At 32.4% G+C, this 23,099-nt stretch overlaps 1 protein-coding gene across 1 annotated transcript in view; it reads left to right on the top strand.

Annotated features, from left to right (window-relative positions):
* Nucleotides 1–1,195: 1,195 nt before the first annotated feature.
* LOC129216481 (pseudouridylate synthase RPUSD4, mitochondrial-like) overlaps nt 1,196–23,099 on the top strand; it is a 49,009-nt gene continuing 27,105 nt past the window's right edge. Inside the window, exons 1-5 of the mRNA XM_054850695.1 lie at nt 1,196–1,271; nt 3,973–4,110; nt 4,203–4,247; nt 9,317–9,458; nt 16,851–16,951. Coding sequence (XP_054706670.1) covers nt 1,196–1,271; nt 3,973–4,110; nt 4,203–4,247; nt 9,317–9,458; nt 16,851–16,951 — 502 coding nt within the window. The remainder of the gene's footprint in view (nt 1,272–3,972; nt 4,111–4,202; nt 4,248–9,316; nt 9,459–16,850; nt 16,952–23,099) is intronic.

The following is a 23,099-nucleotide window of genomic DNA, read 5'->3' on the forward strand; positions in this document are numbered from 1 at the left end:
TTTGTAACAAGAGAAGAATTTTACCGAAAGTCGTCAGGAAGAAATTTCGGCGCAGCAGCAAAGACATCTTTCTGAATAATATTCATGTTAGATGGTGCACCACCCCATGTTGGGCTTTAGGTACTAAATGTAGGGCGGCAACATTTCTTTAAAAGCAGTTTTAAGTCATGCTTTTCCTACGGTATGGAGACCGTGGTCGACCTTTCACCTTGTGATTTTTAACCATGGGGATTTCGTAACGATGTTGTGTATCTGCGACATGTTCTCGATATATCAACTTTCAAAACTAGAAAAATGTTACAGGTAGGCGAAATTAATCCCTCCCCCCCCCACACAAGTGTGGAAAATGTTGCGCATTGTATGCAGTACTTGGAAAATCTCGATGTTGGTCATATTGAATTTTATTTGTTGGTAAAAATGATATTTTGTGAATAAAATTGATGCATATTTTATCAGTTAGCATTTAATCCTTTAATAGTCGCAGTAATACATCTTTTCAACGCCAAAATTTCCCCTAATGGCGATTTTTGGTTCACATTTTTTTTTTTTTTGTTTCAGAAATCGAAATCCCATGATCTACTGTGTATGCCCATGAAATTTGGCAATGTTCCATCCAATACTTCACTCGCTAGAGGTCTCTGAACACCTTACGTTACTTAATAACCACCCTGCATTTGATAAATATGGAGTGTTTTCCCTGTAGCTTTTGGTTATCACTGCTACACCCTTAGAGTAGGAATTAGTAAATGGAAGGAGCAAGACCAATCATTGGCTTAGCAAAAACGGTCAATGCTTTGCTTTAAAAGCTATCACGTTACTTAGAATCTTTGCTTCATGAATGAAAGCCTTCACTCCCTCCATTTTATCTTTTCTCAATGACTACAGTCATCTCCGCACTAGAGCAGGGGTTCCCACCCCCTAAGGGCGCATCCCCCTAATATTGCGAGCCCTCCAAAAAAAACGAGCCCCCCCCCTAAAAAGGAGAAAAAATACCCATCAAAATTCCCCCCCTTCAAAAAAAAAGTTCAAAAGCGCAGCTGCGCCATGACTCTCCCCCCCCTAGGTGGGCACCCCCCGCACTAGAGACAGTTTCTAGTGTGGTGATGATTTTATCCGTTCTCGGTGCGTCATCATCCATCATCAGTGAATAGAGTCTAATGGGACTCTAATCAAGCCGAGCCTTGCTCCAGTAAAAATGTTTTTTTTTTGCGGTGGCAACAAAACAAATCCTACAGGGGTCTTCAGTTTGTTTTCCCTGCTAGCGCAGCATGGTTTGTGATTTGTGTATTTTGGGAAGATGTATTAATGTAGCTCCCTGTGTGTATTATAAATAATAAATGTTTTAAAAATTTTAAAGCATTTCAATAGTCGTTCGGTTGTTATGAAAGCATTTACTTGTTGAAGGCAATTCACATGAAAACTGCACTGTATTTTTCATTGCTATTTTGTCGGCTTTTTTTTCTGAATCAATAATTGAGTATTTTCAAATAAATTTTTAACATGTTAAGAAGGAAAGAAGTTCTACGATTACGACCATTGTTAAATCTATGTAGATCCAAACGAATGTTTCATTTAAGCTATTGTTCTTTACTTAGAGGAATTAATTCTGATCGTACTAAAACTGAATATGTGCCTAATCTTCGCCAAAAACAATCAGTTACTGAAGCACATGTTTTCAAATCGAATGAAAATTTTTATGGTATTGAGGGTGATTTAGGAGTTATAGTTGTAGAAGAAGGTTCATCTGAAAAAACTGAACAAATAAAAACTCAAAGTACTGAAAGAAATGAAGTTGAGAAAATTTCCCCCCGCCTCTTTTGGTACCATTCGATGCGATTACGAAAATACAGTGAAGTATCATGGCCAATTTGAAAATGAAGATAGTTACGTATTAAACAGGAAGAACAGAGCATCAGTTTTAAAACTAATTTCAAGCCCATTAAAAAGTTCAGAAAACAAATCAATCTCTTCAGAAAAAATAATTGAGAAGTATGATGAATCTCACCATTCAGGAAGTGTTGGTTCTGAAAATTTAAAATTATCTCCGACCTTTGAAAACACTTATTATATCTATGAACATGCAGTTGAAAAGAAATATGAGGAATTAAAGAATGATGCATTTAAAAAAGATGAAAATAACCAGAGCAAAAGCTTTATTGATCAGTACTACTTTCAAAATTCATTGCTCAAAGACTTAAGCAGAGATGAAGTAAAAGGTTCCAAACAAAACGACTTTCATTCAAGTGATGATAACCATAAAATTTCTGATAGTTTAGTCGGCGATGCAAATAAAGAATCTAATTTTATTGAAGAACAATATTTTCAAACACCAGTGCAAAATGATGCCTGTGAAATTGGTGATTCAAATCTTAACAATATGGAATCAAATATTAATTTACATGATTCTAATACTACTAAACTATTCAATAGCTATACAGGTTTTAATAGTTGCAATATTAAAGAAGGATTGGAAGTCTATGAACCTGTTCCGGTAAATAAGCATGTAAATGTTACTGAAGAACCACTTAATCTATATAAGGCTAAGAAAGATGATGTTGGAACAGATACATATAACATGTCTTCTGGTGTTGAACCTGAAAGAAGCAAATTAAATCAAAAAATTAATTCTGAGAAACGAGTAAAAGACAACGTTAATATTGAAGAATTCTTATCCTCAAATAAAACTCGATCAATAGCAGATGTACAATCTTCCAAATTATCTACCATTGAAACAGATAAGAAAGCACAAAACTTTAAGTATGCTTTCAATGAATTACTGGGTAAAACTTCCAAATCACCCTCTGGTAATTTTAGTGAATCAAATTATTTAAATCATAAAGATGATGCAAAAGGTGATGTAAAAGTTGATTTTACCCAAAAACTTGAGCAGACAGAAATATTCAGTGAAGATATAAAGGAAGAAGAAATTAAAACTGCTTATGATTTTGTCAAAAAGTTAAGAGCCAAGAAAAAGTTGTCGCAGTCTATCATACAAGATGGTAAGGATGGACCTTTTTATAGTACACAAATATGGAAAGCATTTTTTAACATTTTGTTGTAGTGTTTTCCTTATTAGGGGGTGTGTAATAAGGACTTTTGTAAGTTAGTTAACAAATGTGATCTTAATTTTAAATCTCCCATATAAAAAAATCCTAATATACCTGTTGCATCAAAAAAAGCATCCCCCAAAATATTTGGTTTTTTATAATAAAAATTATGCAAATTTAATGTAAAGTAGTTTCAAACTACTTTTCTAGTGATTCTCCCCAATCCCCAAGGTAAATTCCCCCTAATTTTTTTTCCTTACAGTAGCACTGGGCAAAATTCTTCTTTTCTTCAAATATGAGTAAATATAAATGACTAGTTTGGTTCTTCAATATCAAGCCCAAATTACAGGCTGTAAATAAATCGTTTCTGGGGTAGTATACTTTGGCACTAAATTTTTCAAAACTATGAGTTGAAACATAAAATTCATAGCATAAAAAAAGTCATCTTGCTTTGGTTTCTCACATGATATCATCTAGTATATCTACCTCAGATCTCTTCAAAAATGAGGAAAGGCTAGGTACTCAGAAGAGAGATTTCTTTTATTTCACCTAGTCATCAATATGTATGTGACTGCTGTATTTAGGGATATTACTGTGAAATCATTTTACAATGAATATCAATGCAACGAAATATCTTTCAATAAAATACATTTTCAGCCTTGATTTAATATTCCATTACAACGAAAGTTCCGTCACAGCGAACAAAATTTGCAGGTTCCCTTGATGTTTGTTGTAATGCGATTTCACTGTATGAGATATATAGCTTTTTGAATGAATTTTTTTCTTTGAACATAGTGGATTTGTTTAAGAATTTCTGTTTTGTTTCTGTAAGTAAAAATCTGCCTTTGTTTTGTTAGACTTTATAAATATTTATTAAATTTTGGACAATATATGTTGATGTAAGTTTATTTTTCTGTAATTTTAGGTAAAATTGTAATTCCTAAAGAATGTAAACGTGACAGCAAAGGCTTCAGAATTTTAGAAAATCAAGTTCCTGACTTCACCAATTGTACAAATGATGAAATTGTTAGTCTTTTACGAAATAGTGTATTATACTCAGATGGTAAGCTCCAATCTGTTGTGCAATTTGTTAAACTTTTGTACCTGTATGTATAGCTTTGTTTCAAACCTCTTAATGTTTCTTTTTTTCTTTAGATAATCTCATAATTTTGAATAAACCATATAACTTAGTTATTCATGGTAAGTATTCCTGTCAATTTTATGCATTTGTTATCAAAACATATTTTAAATAGATATGGCACAGGGTTTAAGTTGGGTTCAAAAGTTCTTTAGCATAAAAGCTAAAATTGAGGGGGAAATGTTAGCAAAATGGTGAAATGTTACACAATCTCATATATTTATATATGACTCAGTGTGTTTCATCTCCAGTTGAAAATACAATTCATATTTCATCTGTGACACCTTTGAAGAAATAAGTACAACAGCTATTTTTTAAAAACATAAAATAAAAAAAATACGATTGGTGTTTAGAACGTTGCAGTCCCATCCTCCTAATAAAGCAGTTTTTGGGAGGACATAATGCTGGATAAGACTAATAATTATTGAACTTAATTGTAGTTTAAACATCTTAGCTAAGATTTAAAAAAGATTAAGGTGATTATCGCCATGCACGCTTCCTCTCTAGGATCATACATTTCTTCTTTATTTAAAAAACTAATTTATTTTTTATTTGAGCAAAAAAGCGAAAATGCATTTCTTTATTTTCGCAATTCAGATAGTGTTTTCGCATTATGTGAAAAATGCGACCGTAGCGGAAACTCTGATATGGCACAAAGTGCAGTTTTACTGAAGCGTCGAATACCAAATTTTTTACTGCTGTACGCGTACTGTACAAATTACGAACTGAGTTTTATAGCAGTGAGCACATAATAAAAATGTAATATGATATATAAGTGCTGCGAGAAAGTAAAAGGCAGTATCGACAAATTTTTCTTTTTTCTTTTTTGCAATTTTGTCATTTATTGTCCTTTAGCTATTGTACAAGCTTTCTTATTTGGTTTCCGCTGAAAATAAAGTACAATAAAGAAATCAAATTCTAAGAATTCAGTTTTGTTAGTATGGAATCCAAAGTGCATTTCTTCAAATATTTCAAAAACTCATTTCTCCACATACTGTCCTTTACTTTCCCAGAGCAGTATACTCCATATTTTTTAATATTCTGTGGTCATATAAAATTTTTATCTTACAGTATCAGCTTTTAATTGAGTTGATTTTTATAATAAGAATAAGCCACTGATGCAATCAGATATTAAATCACGTAATAATTTAACTATATTTAGGCAAACCTAATCTGGCAGCATTTTGAAGGTTATGCAGAATTTAATCCCAGCATTATGATGCTGCCCAGGTTAAATTTATTCCTACTATAGAAATTAGCTACTATTTATATTATATTTTTTAAATTCTAAGAGGTATCTAACAGAGGCGTAGCTAGACCCGAATTTCGGGGGGGGGGGGGGATATTTCTTTTGTATATATATATATATATATATATATATATATATATATATATATATATATATATATATATATATATATATAAACTTTTTTTAGTATTAAAAAAAGTAAAAGGGAGGTGAATCTTACATACTTTGGAATGACTTTGAAATGGAGTGCCCCAAGTCCGACGCTTGTGTCAAACAAAACAAAAACAAATAATTTTTTAAATATTTTTTAATGTTTTGGAAAATACAACTTTTTTTTTTATTTTCCCTCCATTTAATTTAAAGTGAAATTTTCTAGCAACGGTCTTGTCAAAGCCAGCTTAATTTAGAGGCTAACACACATCTACAAAAGCTGGCACCCCTGAAAGCTAATAGATGCATCCATTTCCGCCTGTAAACTGGATGTTTGACTTTCAATCTCATCAGTGGTCAGACTATAAAGACTATTTTTACTAACTTGGTTTGCACTAATAGTATGAAATAAAATAAAAAAAAGACTCCTTGAAATATAACCCACAAAAAATGAAATTACTCTTCATATCGTTATATTTGTATGTTGCTTTTTATGTATTTACATTTATACTAATTTTAAAGCAGTTAATAAAATTTGAATTTAAAAAAAAGGGAAGAAATGTAGGCAGTAGAAAGTTATTCGCTCAAAGCTGCATATGTTTTCTCTCAAGTTTTTATTTTTAATTTTATTAGCTGCTTTATAATTTACATAAATATCTATTTGAGAGAGAAACAGCAATTTTCGAGTGTTATAAACAGAAGTCTTTTTTATTTTCTAAATGCGAACCAAGCTAACAGAAATAGTCTAGATTTATTTCGTTTTTTAACATTTTATTCATGTAATGCTATGCAGTTTTTCTGTTGAGTTAAAATAAAATTACCTTCAGAAGGGTCCAATGGGACTAATGCTGCTTTGCAGACTGTACTTGGTTTTCTTCAGCCGACGTTAACTTTCTCTTTTTAGAGCAATCCTTTTCGTCATTTTCATTTTTTTTCTTTGGGTATAAAAAAGCTTGTTATCGGTTTTGCTCGCTTCATTACGCAACAACTTTCACTTAGAATGTACTATTTTAAACAGACTGTACGTTTCCAAAAGAATACGCAGTAAATACTGGCTGAAAAATCAATGTGATTGCAATGGATACTCTATGATTAGCAAAGTTCGTTTTGATTATGACCTATGATGACACACACGAGACCAGACCAACAAAAACCTCTATCGTCTCGAATTCCGGTCATGCTATCATTTTCGGATTCGAAGCCCAATGATCTTTAAAGCAGCAAACAAAAACATTTTCTTCAACTCAGAAACACAGGAGTTGTCTTCAAGATCTAAGGGTGCAGTGAAAAAAAGGGAGAAGTGTGTTCCACGAATAGGCTTTCTTGGAAGATTAACAAAAGGACTGTCGTTTCGCGCATTTTCTTGGAAGAAGAGTAAAGAGGTGAAATTCACGAGTTTGATATTTAAGATAAACATTTCAAGTTCATTATTAAAGGTCATTGAAGTTAAAAGCCATTTCGTTCTGTTATCTGGATTAGTACTGTTCTTTGGTTGCTCTCTTTCTTAAAATTGTGATTCCTTAGAAAACTGAAATGATTGGAGTAAAAAGAAAGTATAAGATTTTTTCAAGTGATGAAAAAAGGAAAATCGTAGAATATTGGCCAAGTTAGATTTGCAGCAATTGCTAACTTCAAAAAGATAAATAATGAATCAAAAAGAAAAAAAAATCAGGGACCAAAAAGCAATAAAAGACTTTTTCTTGAAAAAAATATGCTTAAAGTTTCTTTTAGTGTCAAAATGATTCCTTAAACTCGTAATAAAGCACTTAATAATGTAATAACAGAATAAATACCTAACAAAACTAATACAGAGGAATTTTAATCAAGAGCTCACATTGTCTTGATTTCAAATTTTCACCATCATATTCCCAATTTCTATAAATTTTCTTAAAGCCCCCGTATCTCAAAACCTCTTTATCTCGATTTTTTTATTTCCTGTGAAGTTCGAAATCTACAGATTCGACTGTATGCAATATTCCCACTACGCCACTCATAAAATTAAACATATTCAACAATTTGCAGAATCTATGTCGAAGAAAGGCTACATATACATGGATTTAACAAATCAATCTCATTTCTAAAGCAAAGTGTCAAATTTCAGTCAATTATCAAAAAATTGTCGCAGCAGAGGGTCTTTACGCTTGAGGATCACTCATAGAGCAGATTTTCAATGGCATTGGGGGGGGGGGGAGCAAAGTGAATTTTTGACCTTTGTTACTCAGAAAAAAGTCATTTAGTTTTTTTCTTTTTTTTTCTCTTCTCTTTTCTTTTTTTTCTCTTTTTTTTTGAGACAAACGTTTCGGGGAGGGGGGGGGGGATTGTCCCCAAAACCCCCCCCTTAGCTACGCCCCTGGTATCTAAATAGTTTGAATTTAAAAATTTTTGAAGTAAGATGAAACTGGTATGAATAATGTATATGCATTCTTCCTTACTTTGCCAATTATTCAGTATTTGCATTTAATATGTCAATGTTTAACAGTGAAGCTTTTCATTCGAAAAAGAATTAAATTAAAAATAAGAAAAAAGAAATCAAAATCTTATTTTGCGTATGACTTAACTAATTATCTAAAAAGTATAAATATTTAGAATTTGGACCAAAAGTGGATGTAAAAAGAATGGGCACACTCCTCATGTTTCGGTTTATAAAACTTCAGCTTTTATTTACTTTTAGATGTTTTACAAAACTGGATTATTATTAATAATCTTGATCCATGACTAAGATTTTCTACTGTGTTTTATGAACTGTACAATTGTACATAGCTTAAAGGACAATGTTTTTAAAATTACAATTGTAATAAATGAATGTTTAAAACGTAAGTTATTATAAGCTGAACCACACCTCAAAGTTTACACTGGCTGGTAAAAGCTTTGTTCTATCTCTAATTTTAAGTGTTATATTTAGTGATACATTGGGGGTAGATGTAAATAATCAGGTTTTTAATATACAGGTTGGTTATAAAATTACATGAGGTATTCGGAGTTCTCCAGCTATTGAAGTATTGGATGGGACGTTCCCAAATTTCATGGGCGTACATTAGCAAATCATGGGATTTAAATTTCTACAAAAAAAAAAAAAAAACCCAAAAGTCACCACTAGTGGGAATTTCGGCTTGTATTACTGTGCATACTGAGGAATAAAATTCCATGCCAAACAATGCAGCACACATCATTTTTTGTAATTATAAATTGTTGTTGCTTACAAAGGAGGTTCAATAAAACAATCATTAAATTTTAATTTCTTAAAAATAAGAATACACAACTTTGAAAACTCGGAATAACATTACAGGTAGGACTTATTTGAATATAAAAATCATCTGTTGTAAATAAATGTGATTTTTTTTTTTTTTTTGGTTAACCTTTAAGCTTTCAATATTAACAGTAATACAACTTCTCAGCATCAAAATTTCCCCTGGTGGCAATTTTTGGTATACTGTTCTTTTTAAAAATTATTTGAATATAAAAATCATCTGTTGTATGTAAATAAATTTGATTTTTTTTTTTCAGTTTGCCTTTAAGCCTTCAATGTTAACAATAATACAACTTCTCAGCATCAAAATTTCCCCTGTTGGCAATTTTTGGAATACTATTCTTTTAAAAAATACTCATAATAGGGCTCTGAAAACTCCAAATTATTTAAAATCATACTGTATTATTTGCTTACTACTTCTATGTATTATCTGTTTACTAATAACTAACATTTGTTTACAATCAATTTCTTAATTTTCTTGTCAGAATCAGAAACAACAAAAGATCGCTGCTTATCATCATTGTTAGAGGATTTAGCGAAAGATTTAGATCCAAAAAATGCTTCCCCAAAGCTTTTAACTGTTCATCGATTAGATAAAGAAACAACTGGATGTCTGTTACTGGCTAGGTACTTTTTTTATTGTACTTTTGTAAGAGAATTAAATCATGTTTTAATGCAGGTTTTTTGTATTTGGATTTTAAAAAGTTTTTCCTCTATATAACTACAAGCATGAATAATTTTGTCACCATAAATAGTCAAAAAACTTTATTTATTTCATTCATGTTTATTTCTATTTATTTTACAATGTAAAATTTACATTGATGTTTCAAACAGTGACTTGACAAAATATCACACATTAGGTTGCATATTTAGGGTGCCTTGCTCTAGGAAAAAAAAAAAAAAACATGTGGAATGCAAAGTCAGAGTTTCTAAGACTGAAAATAAAACTTTGATGTTATTTGCTAATTTTCCGAGGTAGCTAGAAACGAATTAATGCAAATAAATTGTTCGCCTTTATGTGTTAAGTTACAAACGAGTAAACAAAGTTAAAATTGCATAAAAATCAACTACGTGGGTTTTAAATATAGAAGTGGCAACTTAACCTAGAAACTCACAGAAAAATGGACTTTCACAAATAGCATATCTGAGTGATAAGGCGGACTGTTGTCAATGTGTAAAATGCAAAAATCAGTTGATCTAATTAGAAGACTAGTTGTTGGTGGTATTAAATTGAAGAGTTTTGTTTTCAGCATTTTAAAGCATGTTTTCAAAAGGTGATCAGCACTTGGGGTGCAAGATCAAGGTTTCCCATAGCAAAAATGTAACAGAATGGAGTCAAGGATTACTGGAAGCTTTTGGTGTAAATGCATTATCATATTGGGCTGTTGCACCATGGGTTAAAGCTCTTCACCGGAGTGGGAACGAGACAATCCCAATGCACATGTCGGCCTTCCATTCCTAAAAATCAGATTGACATCTTGAGCAGTCACCTTTTTGCAGATTGTCTGTGTAGTGCCCGTGAATTATCCTCAGTGGTTGGTCTCAGTCATCGCGTGCCCCGAGTATTATTGTACTACGTTGCTGACATCAACAATCTCTTTAAAAAGCTCATACATTATCTTTCTAGATAATAAGAGTAATCTTTCTTAATTTGTTAGAAAAATATATAAAGCTAAAATAATATAAATATAAAATGTGTTTTGAGGTTAGGAAAAGAGATTTGTAAACTACATATTTTTAAAATTATGTATGACTGCATACACTGTAAAAGCACTTATTCTTGGGAGCCATTATTTTTGGGAAAATTAAGATATTGCTTATTTAGTAAATTTAACATCAGCAAAACCAATAATTGATTATTTATATCATAGTTTTCCAGAGTGGGTGCTATGGAGCCCTGTTATGCCCCACGAAGAGATAAAAGGTGCAGTGAAGTGTCCATGGTACCCAAATATCAGTAGCGTTGTTATGGGGGGTGGAGGTGGTGCGCCCTGGGTCCGTGTCAACCGTCTGTGGGGTGACACATAAAGTGGAATTGCATGTTTTCGAAAAATATAAAGCTAAAATGCAATTTTAAAACTACAAATTTGAATCTTTGCCCCACCCCACATCATGGAGGGAATATTATACTCAGGATTAGGGTCATATTGTCAAAACTTAGACCTAGTAGCGACTTCTTAAACCAAAAAAACTGAAACCCATTATTTTCCACTGTGCTTGAGATATGTTTGAAATAAATTAAGAAGCCATCAATTTCAAACACTCTCTTACTTTTTAGACCTCACAGCAGCTCTACACATCTCGTCTACGACAAGTTCTGTAAAAAAGGTTCATAGATTTTATTTGTCTTTTGTCAAGCCCGGATCTATAAATTTTGGTTCCCCTCCCCCCTGCAACAGAATCTGCAAGCCCCCTTCCCAGAGGCCAGCAGATTATATTTGCAACGTTAATAAGTCTTAGTGCTATTTTTTTTTCTTCCAATTTCTTGGGCCATTGGGCCCCTTAAGAACGTGGGCCCCTCTGCACTGTGGGTAAATAGATCCGGGCCTATCTTGACTCCCTTAAAATTTCGTAATAGTACAATGGTAGTTGTTTCTGAAAATTGAACAAATTTCATGTTTTCATAAAACATTAAAACCTTTTTTTTTTAAAGTTTAAAAGGGGGGGGGGGGTCTCAAGGCCATATCCAGAAATGTTTTAGGAAAGGGCCCGGATTTGCACATTTAACTAACACACACACTTGTATATATATGTATAGACACACATACACAAATATTTAACATAAAAGATGTTTTTTGTCTCTGATTTTTAATGATTCCACTGTCTTGACTGTTGTTACAGTGCCCGCCGCTTATTAAACTTATTAAAATCACATTTGTTTTGAGGATACTTGATTTTATAAAACGGCTGATTTTATAAACCGGCATACCTACTCTCACTTAAAAAATGAAAGGTTTTGAAGTTTAAATACTCTAAAAACGAAATGAATTACGTCATTCATTTTTGTTTGAAGTGTTCCAAAATACAGTTGACATTTTAAATAAACATGACGTCCATATTTCTTTTCAAATGCACAAGGGTTTTATTAAACAAAAACACAGCAATACTTAACCAGAATTGATATTGTTTGAAAGTTAACAAAGTGTTAAAAATGTTTTGTAACTTTCTACATTATATTTTGCTTTGAGCTCTATAGTGCATCGGTTAACATCAAACACTTTTCTGACATCTATTAGCAAGGGCAAGTTTGGTATTGAGATATCCTCACCTTCTGAGATTCCTTCACTTCTTGGTGCTTATTTTTCAAAATTTTACGTATGGTGTCTAACAGTTTGATTTTATAAAACAGTAATAGTGATTTTATTAAAGATGGTTTTAGCATGATTTGATATTGCAATGATTCTGTACTTCCAGTTGTGATTTTAAAAAGCGGCAGATTTTATAATCCAATGATTTTATTAGTGGCGGGCACTGTATTTTTATTTTAATTTCTTATTATTTTTTTATTCACCTTATAGTGGTAAGGATAACAGGAGAGTGTCCCTTTAAGTGGGATGTAGAACATCCATAATTTCAGGGGGTTTCTCCCCCGAGAAATTTTTTGAAAAATAGATATAAAAATCTGTATTTTGAGGCCTTATATGGGGTAATTGAGATTACAAAAATATGAAGAAAAATAGGCAAACAAAGTCTATTAAAAGTTATGCATTCTTTTGCAAATCAAGATCAATCAAAATAAAAATTGCTTGCTCGACAAACCGTTGACATTAATCGACAGAGAGGAGAAAAGAGAAGCACATTGTCATTTGCTCATATTGACTTTTAGTGTAGTTTGATTTTGATCACTTCCCCAACACCCCCCCCCCCCTTTTTTTCATCAAATGCCCTACAATATAAAAATTGTACAAAATGATTTAAAAGAACTGGTGTAGAGATTCAGAAAATAAGAACGAAAGATTTATATTCTTATGTTTTGGCCAATTCATACTTTATTATCTTGATAAGAGACAAAATTGAATAATTTTTCAAGGAATTTCAAAAGCTTAAATAATTTTCAAAGACTCTAGAGTAGTTGAAATTATTTAAAGCATTTTATTTGCACTTTTCAGAAGTTGATTGTACAGTCTTACAAAATGATTATAACTTTGTAAAACACACCCGTTTTTAAGTTAAAAATAAATGCAAGGAAATATTTCTCAAGACAATTTTTTTTTTCAACCACAAGTCGTGCAGAAAATAAAATAGAGTAGAGAAAGTTATTTTTTTTCCTCAAGCTTAAGATATTAACAGTATGCAGTAGAAGTAATATAAAAACAAGTAATAACAAAAGAACTTCCAAAATACTGAATTCAGTATTAAATAAATGGCAAGACATGGAACATATCAGTCACAAAAATTTATCTTGAAAATTATGCTACAAAAATGGGAGAATCATGATTTTTGCATTTTTTACTCAGGATGTATCAAGGAACTGAATTTGGCACATCTTTAACCATTCTAGCCTAATCGGAAGCTAGGGGCCCAACCCTTGGAGAGTCAGTCCCTTGGCTCGAAATTGGTGCAGTGTAGGTTTTATAAGAGTTTTAGGGGGAAGAGGGCAGGGCATTCACAGGGGGGAGGAGGGACATCTGTTGTCCCGGGCTCGAGCCTGAAGGGGACTCAATATTTTTAAAAATAGGGGTAAACAATATGAAAGGGGGGGGGGGTAAAAAGTCATTTGTGATGGGCCCTAAAATTTCTGTGCACGCCGCTGGAGGAGGTCAAGTGTACCAAACTGACAAGGGGCCTGAATTGAATTGGGAAAGAGAGCAGAAATCCTAATTAAGGGTCTAAATTTCAAGTATGCTTTGCAGCTAATGAGAACTAAAATTGCTTTCTCTGTATTTCTTCAAAATTTCACTTGTTTAATAGTTTAAAATTTAACAATAAAAAACTTGCTTCTGTTTTACAGTACAAAACATTTCAGGGAGAGGGGGGGGGGGCATTGAGCCCCTCCTCTGGATATAGTCCTGGACGGTGGCACCACAAATTACCGCCCCGGGTGTCACCCATGCTAAGTATACCACTGTATATATATAATATACATACATAATAAAAATAGACTAGGGTGCCATGAGTAAATTCCAATGCTTCAAAGAGTGCCACAAATTGGATTAAGTTTGGGAATTCTTGACCTATATGATGATGAAGTATTTTGCAAGGCTTAATTTCTGGCAATTTCAACGGTTTTGGAAAAATCTCAAGCGTTAAAGCATTGCAGAACTAAGTGCTTTTGTAGTACATTGCTCCTTTCACTTTTTAAATCTGCTTAATTCACTCAATTCATGTATTACACTCATTTACTGATAATATCAAAATGTATAAGAAAAATAATTGTGGATTTGATTATAACATTTCAAATTTCTACTATTGTTAAACATAAACAATTGTTTATGAATTGTATTACTGAATACAAAATACAGTCAATTGGCAATAACTCGAATATTACTATAAAGTTTTTATCAAGTCCCGATCCCTCTGATTTCAATTCCACGCTAATTATTCTCAATATCTCAAAGTTAACTTCCTTTAACTCAAAGTTTTTTCAAAGGTGACTCAAAATTTATTTCAGAAGAATGGGGAAAAAAAAGAAAGAAGCAAGTGACTAAGAAAGAGAAATTCATTCACTTCCACTTGCAATTCCTGCACATTAGACCTCTAAAGCAAGAAGAATACCTGTTGAGCCAATGTGCGATAAAGGAGTTACATGTGCGGAAATGAGTATAGCTTGTTTTCTTTTGTTGTACTGTACTGTTTTACTCTTAGACGTGTTGCTGGCCTACGAATTGGCTTTTAAGCTGTCGAGTTGTCAACTCAGTTGATTGTACCTTCATTCAAAGGCTCAGGCTGACGCGTTCCCCTTCATTCTCTAGTGCAATTGCTGATAAAGTCCCAAGAGAGAGAGATTTGTCTTTACTATCAAAGGTGTCTAGGCGAAAACTATAAACCTTAGATTCAGAAAGTAAAGTAAATTTTTTTTTATGCCATTGAAAGGAATCCAACAATCAAAAAGAAAGATTCATCAAAAACAGTATGTATCCATGTATCTGAATTTGAAACGAATGAAGATGTGCACTTTTTCTGAAGTAGAATCAGCTCTATTCAAGTGGTGCCAGCAGTATCGAATTCAAGACCATTTGATTCCTATAAGTGGGTCTTTGCTGCATGAGAAAGCAACAAATTTTGCTATATTACTGAACATAGAAAATTTCCAAGCCAGTGCTGGATAGCTGGAAAAGTTCAAGACCAGACACAACTCCATCTTCCGAACTCTTCACAGAGAAACTACATATTGTGCCAAAAAACTTTTAAGTTCTGTAATTTTTTCTGGTATATGTACATTTTAATTAAAATATTTGATGGTTTTTAGCCTACTTTCCCAGTAAAAGTCAGAGAAGAAGAAAAAAGCATGAAAGAAGGCTTAATGCATCTTAAAAATATCGTGAAAAACAAAAAAAAAAGTCAAAAATAAATAAAATAATTAAATAAATATCGAAAAATTAAAAATTGGAAAGTAGGGTATTGAGATGGGGGAAAATGTCTGTCTGTCTGTCGGTCTGTCCCCCCTAATAACTTTTGAATGAATAGTCCGATTCGAAAAAACTTTTTTTTGTTCGAAAGATCTCAGCGAGGACACCTCATTCCCATATTTCACTTTTTGATTTGAACTATTTTTTGTTCAATTTTGAACCGTTCAAATCCCTTAACATTAGCGCCTACGGGGAAACTGAAAGTCAATGTAGATTCTGTACTTGAAGGCGGATTTACTTCAAACAAATTTTGTTGGAAACAGCTCTTGACGCCAAACTCCAGACTCCGACTCTGAGAATTTAGGGGCACCTGACTCTGACCCCGACTCCTGTGCCCGACAATTAATCGGATTCTGACTCCCCGACTTCGGCTCTGACTTCGTAGCTTTGGCAAAAATTTATGGAGGACAAATGACCGACTCCAATTCTTGAATATTCGACTCCGACTCCTTTATCCCAAAATGAGATTGACTCCGACTCCACAGCTATGGTTTTAACTGTGAAATACTTATTATTGATATGACTTGTTTTTATTTTCACGCTAAAGTTTTAATTTAGGTATTCAGTTTTCGGGGAATAAACTCGAAGTCATTTATGTTTTTACATAAAGATATGCGCAGACGATTTTTTTTTTTTTTTTGACAATGAAAATTATTTCTTTAAGTTGACATTTTATTGTTTTTATTTATTTTGGTAAGTGCATTAATTCATTTAAAAAATTATTTTTAACAACAAGGGAAAAAGAAACGATTTTTTTTGTTGATATGATGTACTTATTTTCATGAGCTTATTAATTTTAATTATTACTTTTCGTTTTGAAAGCTGTTAAAGAATTTTTTTGATGGAAAAAAGTGTATTAGCTGCTTTGTTTAAAAGGTGCTGCTATTTTATTTTATTTATTTATTTATTTATTTTTTATATAGATGATTGAGGAATATTTTATTCCTAGAAATCAGCTTAAGATATTAAAAAAAATATGTTCGAAACAATTTGTGATTTTAGCTATTTTTGAGAATATTGATCAGGTACTAGAAAGTAGTATGGGTATGCGGGAAAGTAGGCTCGTTTAGTTCAAGACGGAACTTCTTGTTTATATTAAAATGACGAAAAGAGAAACTAGCTGTAAGTCAAACTTCCGATAAGTCGAAGTCGGTCCCTTTAGATTTGAGTTATTGCGAATTGACTGTAATTATAATTTGAATATCATTAATTAAAAAAATAAATAATTCATAACATAAAATAGCAATAAAATTATTGTTATTAGAATCAGCAATTATGGTTTTACTAATTTATGTTTAAAAATTAGACTACTTTAAATTAAAAAAAATAATTTTTTCAAAACTTTTTCAATAATAATCATGATTTTTGAAACCCTGGTTTAAGGCTGTTTGTCGTTTAAGAATTATTGCACTTTTATTGCCTGTAAATAATTATTGTATATTACTTCCAGGACTGAAATAATGGCCCAGACTTTAAAATCCTATTTTGCACAAAGAAAAATAATGAAGAAGTATTTAATAATAACTTCTAAAGTTCCGGAACCCCTTGAAGGTAAATATTGAATTCAAATTCATCTTGGGAACTATGAATTGAGATAAAAAAGTGTTCTCATAAGAGCTCATTGTTTATTTAATTCTAATCATTTTCTTTAATCTCAGTTTGAATTTTTTCACACATAAATAATGATTCATATTTAAATAATGTAAGCAATATCATCCATTTGAATAAATTGTGCTCTTTGCAATGTCTTGTTGCATTCTGAATACTTATGCTCCTGTATAAGTTGTATCTACTTGTGTTTAGTGCTGGATCTAGGGGGAGCAAGCGGGATCCTTGTGTCCTGTTCTGCAACTTCTGGGGGCCAGCAAATTCACCTTATTTATGTTTTTTACATTGATGCTCAATATGAAAGTTTGAAAGAACATGGTTAAGGGCTGCAGTTTGAAGATTTTGTTCCAACTCAGAAAAATCAAAGGTCAAGCCCTGTATAAGTTAACTCCCTAACTGAAACAGGGTACTAAGCACACATACATACTAAAAAGTCCATGCAGAAGATTAATCCTTTTTTCAAAAATATTTTCCAAGTTTCTCAATTATATAGGAGCTTTATGAATACTCAAATTCAATGAGTAACCTTTTCGAAAAGCGTTAGAAGTAAATTTTATTTTAAAATGAAAGTTCCAAAAGTTTTATCATTAATGACTTATGCTGTAATAATTTGCTTTATCTTTATAGATACGAAACAGCTTTTGAAAAATAACTTTTTTTTTCACTAACTAAGCTGCATAAAATATTGGCATATGTACATTTTCTGTACTGTATAAACTGACTGTAAACCCTTCAAAATTTTATCAACTCTGCTGCTAGGAATATTATTTACATGCATGACCCCCTTTTGGTTTGTGACTCTTAAAGGTTCTGATTAATATTTGGTCACTCTTTAGTATACGGCACTTCTGCCGAAAACATGTGAAACATACTGGAAAGAAGTGTGTGCAGGCGGAATGCAGTAAGTTCAATTATTGTACTGCAGACTTGAACAAGTAGTTTTTTTTATATATTACTGTTGTTCATATGAGACAGTGAGGAACAAAGGGATGTAAGTGTCAAAATTAAAAATTTGTAGATAACCAGTACAAATAGTAGGTGAACCTCTACTATGTCTTTGGGCGAGAGATAGTACTAATAGCCCTGGTAAGTACTGCATTTCAGCATGATTAAAAAAAAACTTTTCAATGAAAGCCTACCTAGGACCAGAACTTAAGGTGCCGCTGGAGAGAGCCTCCGAAGTTTCGAAGTCAATGTTAAGTCTACAGGGAAGTTTCCTCCCGATTGCTAATTCGCATTTAAATATTTTGAGATATTTTTTCTGCATAACATTCTTCACAGCAGTACAAATGACGCACCTTTTTTAATTTTTCATTTTCCGTTAAAATTTAATATTAAATGGCTGTTAAATTTATGAGTTGACAAAATAAGAGGTGCTTTCTGTTTAAACACTTCATAAATACTCAAGATCTAACATTTGCTCAAATTGAAAAACTACGCGTTATTCTTGAAAGTGTGGGCTTTTCAAGGATACCTTTTTTTTATTCATACTTAAATTAGGATAAGAGTAATTGGGAGGGAAAAACTGGAAAATTTTGCAAAAATTGACGAATTTCCGTGTTAACCACGCCTCCCGCCGGTGGCAATAGAGAAAGAGGGGACAGCTTCTTTATCCCCTGTTGGGGTGGGGCATGGAGATCGTCTTCAGGCAGTCTTCAGGGTAATAAAAAACGTGTTTAGGGGGAGGGGATGACAGCAATTAAGGGTTGAGTGAGCGAGAGCATTTATTTCCTTCGGGTCTAAACTTGGAGTAGACAATTTTTTGAGCTTCGCTACGCAACTTTTTCTTTGCTTACATACAAATTTGGAAATACATATCCTAGTAGGGGGAAGCCCCCAAGTAATTCAAATAAATTTGAAACTTTTTTTTAGTGAAAATATTACACTATGTAGCAATAGGTTTGCATTTTAACGTTGCGTAATTGCCATATTATCAACTATATTTTAATACAAAACAAAAACTTCCTTTCAGTAAAAGTGTATCAAAAGTGTAATATGCAGATAAAATAAAACGTCATAATTCTGTGTCCAGCGAAAGTGATTACAATGAACCCCCTTTTAAGAAAAGCATCAACAATCGTTTATACAAATAAACAGTTGCATTAACTAGGATGAAATACTGTGACAGCACTTATTCTTACGAGCTTACATTTGCGCGAAATTAAAAAAAATCTATGAATTTGTGAGTTGCAAATTTTTTGAATTTTATATAAACAGAATAATTCTATAAAAAAAATTATTTCACGAGGTTTAAATTTTCGTGATTACGTCGAGCTCTGGAAAATTGCGGAAATTAAAGCCTCGCGAAAATAAGTGCTTTTTGAAGAGTACTCAAAGTCATCACATAAATACGTTATCCAGAATCAGTATTGATCTATAATGAACTAATTTTCACGTGCTGAAAATCTAACTTCATTGTTCGAAAGGAGCCTTATGCTATTTAAAAAGTTCTATTCGGGAATTAATGCACAACTAAGTGCTTATAGTCATACTTTTTTTCTCTAGTTTGGGTCTCTCACTACTGAAATATGGCTAAGGGGGAGGAGACAGCAATTAGGAAACTGAGGTGCCCCGCGTGGGAGCACAGAGCGATTTTGAAGTGAGGTACAATAAAACATTGAGAAGGCTCATAATCAGTTATATTATGACACTATATTATAAATATTGAATACAGGTTAACATATAGTAAATGTTACACAAAACATTACAAGACTAAAAGCTAGTTATAACGATAATTTTTTTATAAAATAACTTTGATGCATCACAAATTGAAAAAAAAAAAACATCCAATAAGACATTAGATGATAAGGAAATGGGAATTATAGAATGTAAGACAATCAAATCTTCATTGTCGAGAAATTATTCCATCGTTGACCATCCCTTTTCAGTGTTGTTACCAGTAACCAGCTTGAACACGAAATAAGACTTTTTGATAGTGAACCAAAAAACTGTTTGTGCTTGAAAAACTATTTTTTTTTTAAATTTATAAATAATTTGCTTTTAAAATATTTAAAAAAAAACTTTTTACATAATTTATTGGTTTTAAAAACATAATAGGATTGTTTCCTTCAGTCCAAAGTATGTACTACATTTAGTTACTGAAATTGATAGAATAAGCAAAAAAAAAACATGGAACAAGAAAAAAACTTTCATTACCCAACGTTTAATTTTTAATTAATTATTTTAAATGTCCAATTTTAAAAGAAGGCGTAGTCTTTATGGCGTCACAAATGATGTACTTTGGCGCATCTGTCTACCGCGTTTCCACGTTATGATAATCAAGAAGCGAATTAAGTATTGCGCTCTATGCTCTCTCTCAACCATATCGTTGCCAGCACACGTGAGTAGAGATGCGAATTAAGTATTTTGCTCTGTGAATGGCAACAGTGAATGGCATTTCATCATTTGTGATATCATCGGCAGAAGCATAAACAATGAAAGCGCGCCGATTAAAATATCTTTTAAAAAATATAAACTTAGTCAAATCCTTTAAAAAGTGGTCAGATCCCATGTTTTTAAGCATACTCTTTTGGGAAAAAATACTTTTAACATTTTGGAAACAACCCCATTTGAGGAAATTAATATTTTAAATTTAAATGTAGTTTTCATAGTAAGAATGATTGTGTACAATTTTCCTCTGCTCCATCTTTTTAATATATATTGTTTATTTGTAATTTTGTTGTAAGCTATTCAATTGTTTTTGAGGTACCTATTGCGTTTTAAATTTAAAACTTTCATAGATTCATTCATTTTGAATGAACCTATGATCTGAATGACGAATGAATCTACATTTGAACGATTTAATCTGATTAATAATCAGATATAGACAAAGCCTAAACCCATCATCAACCTTGCAGTTTCAACATAGGCGAATGTAACTTTTTTTTTCTTTTTCTAAAATCTTTTTGTATAACTTGTGTAGCAGGTATGCCGGGGGGATATTTTATTGCTCCGTAATTATTTTAAAATACCCTAAAAACTGTACCAATACGTGCGCCACGAAGTGTTAAAAAAGTGCTTTAAAATGTATGCTAAACAAAATACATGTTTTTCAAAAAGAGTTATCCCAAGTGTTCTCAAAATTATTCAAAAACATTCTAAAAAGGGGACAAATGTCCATACTTAAAAAGTATTTTGAAAAATGTTCTCATTAGGGTTGAAATACCTATTTCAAAAAATGTGTTCTCAAACAGGGGACAAGTGTCTATGCGCAAAAAGTGTTCAAAAAGAGTTTGATTATTTGCAGTGCACTAGGAATCAGCAAGAAGTCCAAGGCAAGAAAAATTTCTAGGAGAGCATGTGAATTTCTTGCATAAAGCTCAGCTCCATAAGCCGTACGGTTCTGCCAATATCCAGTTTTGTAAAAGTTTTTTTTTTTTCTGCGTCGCGATTAAAATGACAAAATCACCAAGTTAGTATTTTCATTGCTCGCGACCTGAGATGTTTGCAATACTGATATTTGGATGCCTCACTTGCCAAATCGACTAACTCCATAAAACAAAAGGTAGAGACTAGTTATGAAGAAGATGGTGCTATATCCATATGAGTAAATAGGTCCTCATGGTACATTTTCTGCCATCACATGGTCAGAAACATACTGAACCAAAACTTTAATATAATTTCACATGCTAAGCATTGATGAAGCACTATGAAACAATAGTAAAACAGAAATGAGGATTTTTTTAGAAGGTGGAGAGAATCGATTTGGCAATTGAGACATCCATTTGGTGATCCTGATCAACTTTTGGGGTAGAAGAACCTACTTGTATAGCAAAAGCTCTATGCATGGTAGGTTTTTCACAATTTGCTGCCAAAGTAGGTTACAAATCGCATTTTTACAAATTCCAACCGTACATCACCGGCTTGTTATCTGCTGAGAGAATAGTTTTCTAAAGTTAATTTTTCCTCGTTTGTAGCCTGTTGCTTTGTCCAAATGTATGTAAGTGGCATTTTGATAGCTCAAATAATTGCTAAATTATCTTAGCTGAAAAACCAGCCAAAAATTGATTTCGTCAATTTTGTCTCAATTTCAAAAAGCAATATCTCAAAAGGGTCCCCTTATTTTCGTTTTTCCTTCACATCATTAAGAAGAGCACACTTTTATTAACTAAGAAACGTTAGTTTCATTTTCGAGACGCACCCAATAAAAAAGAATAATGTACGTAATTGAAAAACATGTGCGTCATTTCATGTGAAATCAACAAAAAATATTTGATCTTACAAATTCGTGTCAAACAATTCTAAATATATATAATATATAATACTGGATCTACTGAAAAAGAAAAGAAAAAAAAACGGGATCTACTGTAGCTGAGTTTTGACAGGAAATAAAATCTGTTTTAAATATTTTAGACCCTTAGTTTTTGTGTGAGCGTCCCTCCAACAGTCCGAGAAATGGTAAAAAGTGACATTCTGGTTCCTGGAAACGAAGTAAAATATATGTGTTAATTTGAAAGTGGTAACTTCAGGTAAAAAAAAACTCGATAACAGGACGAAGCCATTTCCTCAAATATTTTCCATGGTATTACAAATCACATGAGGGGACGGGAGCATGGCCACAGCCCTCTCATCCAAGAAATGAAGTAAATACATATAACTGGTTTAATATAAAAATAAATAAATTTTCAGAATAAAAACCCCGATTGCAGAACGAAACTATTTCTTCCAAGCCTTTCCATACCATTGCAGATCACAAATTAATCTGCTATTAAATTTTGCCAATGTTGGAACAGGGATTACAGTCTTCTACCCCCTCTCCCTCATCCCCATTAATACGTTACTACATATATAGTTTACATATTTATAGGCCCATTTAAATTCGAAAAATTATTGCAGTACTAAAAATCTCTGAAACTTCATTTTTATGTAGTGTAAGTTCAGACCACATTGAGGAAGGAGGAGGGGGGAGGGTAGAAGCTCCCTTAGCGCCTCCCCCCCCCCCCGGATCTGCTACTGCCATATGATATTAAGAGTATTTTGCCCCAGGCATTTTTTTTTTTTTTTTTTTGTAAATATCTTCAGAAGTCACCAATGTCTATGGCTCACTACTTCACTTCAGTAAATTAAATATTGGAACGGTTGAAAAGCCGTT

This window comes from Uloborus diversus, chromosome 2 (genome assembly GCF_026930045.1).
Source record: "Uloborus diversus isolate 005 chromosome 2, Udiv.v.3.1, whole genome shotgun sequence".
Taxonomy (NCBI): domain Eukaryota; kingdom Metazoa; phylum Arthropoda; class Arachnida; order Araneae; family Uloboridae; genus Uloborus; species Uloborus diversus.